Raw genomic sequence first — 1797 nt, 5'->3', positions numbered from 1 at the left:
GAAAAGAGGCTTGTTTCACAAATTTTTAAAAAATTATTGACATGCATGTTTTTCACATCCAAAATGGTTATCTCGCATAATCATGTAACAAAACTAAAGATTAAAATTGCAAAAAAAAGATGAAAAGAAAAAACCTCACAGATTCAAAACATAACTGAATGCATAAGAATAAGAAGAAATAAACACCTGTAACTCCTACAGGATTTCAAATACTGTGGACAATTTATACAGCAGTTGTGTTATGGCAAATCTTTTCACACAAACTGATCAAATGGAATTTCTAGATTTTTCAGTTATAAGAAAAATATGTAAGAAGGAGAATTTTGTAAAATTAAGCAGCATTTCTTTGCCACAGGACCTAATCCAGGAGAAAGCAATGAGAAAAATTATATTTCTCTGCTTGCAAAAGGATGGGAGTAAACTAAATTTTCCATCATGCCAAGTAGTTTTACAGGTTCTCAAGGACATATCCGGAGAAGTTCTCACAAGTTAAAATAACTAAAATTATGGCACTATCTATTGTTCATGTAAAGCCAAAGACACATCTGAAACACAGGCTATAATTATAAGACCTACCTAAGACCCCCTTTGGTCATGAATGACTATGGGATTGCACCTTCTGAGGCACAAGTCCAGGCAAGGCTGTTTCTTGAAGACCAGCAGTTGGCTATGCAGACCAACCTCTCCTCTCCACACCACCGATGTTATCCAAGGGAAAGGCGAATGCCAATACTGCTTGACACCAGTGACATCGCAACTCATTTCTACAGCTGAGTGAACTGGAACAATGTAAAGTGTCTTGCTCAAGAACCCAACACACAGCTTGATCCAAGAATCAAATTCACTACCTCATGACTGAGAGCCAAACACTTTAACCACTGAGCTATGTGCCTTCATACCGGCTATACATTTGTGTGTCAGTAAATGAGTTAAAGGAACACAAGAGAGAGAACAAGGAATAATGGAAACGATGTAATCCCTGGGTAGTTGTGACTTTTGTCTCATGGTATAGACCAGTAGTTATAGCAGGACTAAAGAAAGATGTGGTCAGGTGATGTCAAAATGGTACTTAAAGGTTACAAAGCCATACTGGAAATATGTTTTGTAGAGGGTACTGAGACAAATGGCATGAGATTAATGGTACAAAGCTGAAAGTTAAATACTATGTTTATTGGAGTAAAACTGACTCAGGAGTTTGGCAAAAGTGACCGATATAATAAGTACCAGGCTTAAAAAAGAATAAGTACTAGGGTCGATTCATTAAACTTGAGAAATAAAAGACCTACGCACATACATACACGCATAAATTCTTTAATAAAAGAAAGAAATTTACCAGTGCTGTTTTGTGATGGTAAATCATTGCTTTTGGTACTCTTTGTTCGTTTTATACTTTGACTACTAATGATCTCTTTTTCAAGCTTTTTCTGTTCAGTTTTGAAGGAATGTTGATATCTTTTAATAATTTCATCTTCACTCTCACTAGAGCTGTCATCAAAAGCATAGGCACTGTCTGTAATGATAAAAAGAAAGAAAGCATGTATAAATTAATGAAATATTTATATAAAATTCATATAAAAATTGATATTCATAGGTGCAGACAAGGATGTGTAGTTATGAAGCTTGCTTTGCAACAAAGTAGCTTCACATTCAGTACCACTATGCAACATCTTGGACAAGTGTCTTCGAATATAGCCCCAGCTAGACCAATGCCTTGTGAATGAATTTGATAGATGGAAACTGTAGAAGGTAATTGTGTGATTGCATGTGTGTATGTGTATATATATATATATATATATA

General features: G+C 35.1%; 1 protein-coding gene across 1 annotated transcript in view; it reads right to left on the bottom strand.

Annotated features, from left to right (window-relative positions):
• LOC106883903 (synaptotagmin-14) overlaps nucleotides 1–1797 on the bottom strand; it is a 153262-nt gene that overhangs the window by 40958 nt on the left and 110507 nt on the right. The window contains exon 2 of the mRNA XM_052974129.1: nucleotides 1334–1510. Within this exon, the coding sequence (XP_052830089.1) occupies nucleotides 1334–1510 (177 nt within the window). The remainder of the gene's footprint in view (nucleotides 1–1333; nucleotides 1511–1797) is intronic.

Source organism: Octopus bimaculoides, chromosome 17 (assembly GCF_001194135.2).
Source record: "Octopus bimaculoides isolate UCB-OBI-ISO-001 chromosome 17, ASM119413v2, whole genome shotgun sequence".
In the NCBI taxonomy this organism is placed as follows: domain Eukaryota; kingdom Metazoa; phylum Mollusca; class Cephalopoda; order Octopoda; family Octopodidae; genus Octopus; species Octopus bimaculoides.
This window is presented reverse-complemented; position numbering and strand designations above follow the sequence as displayed.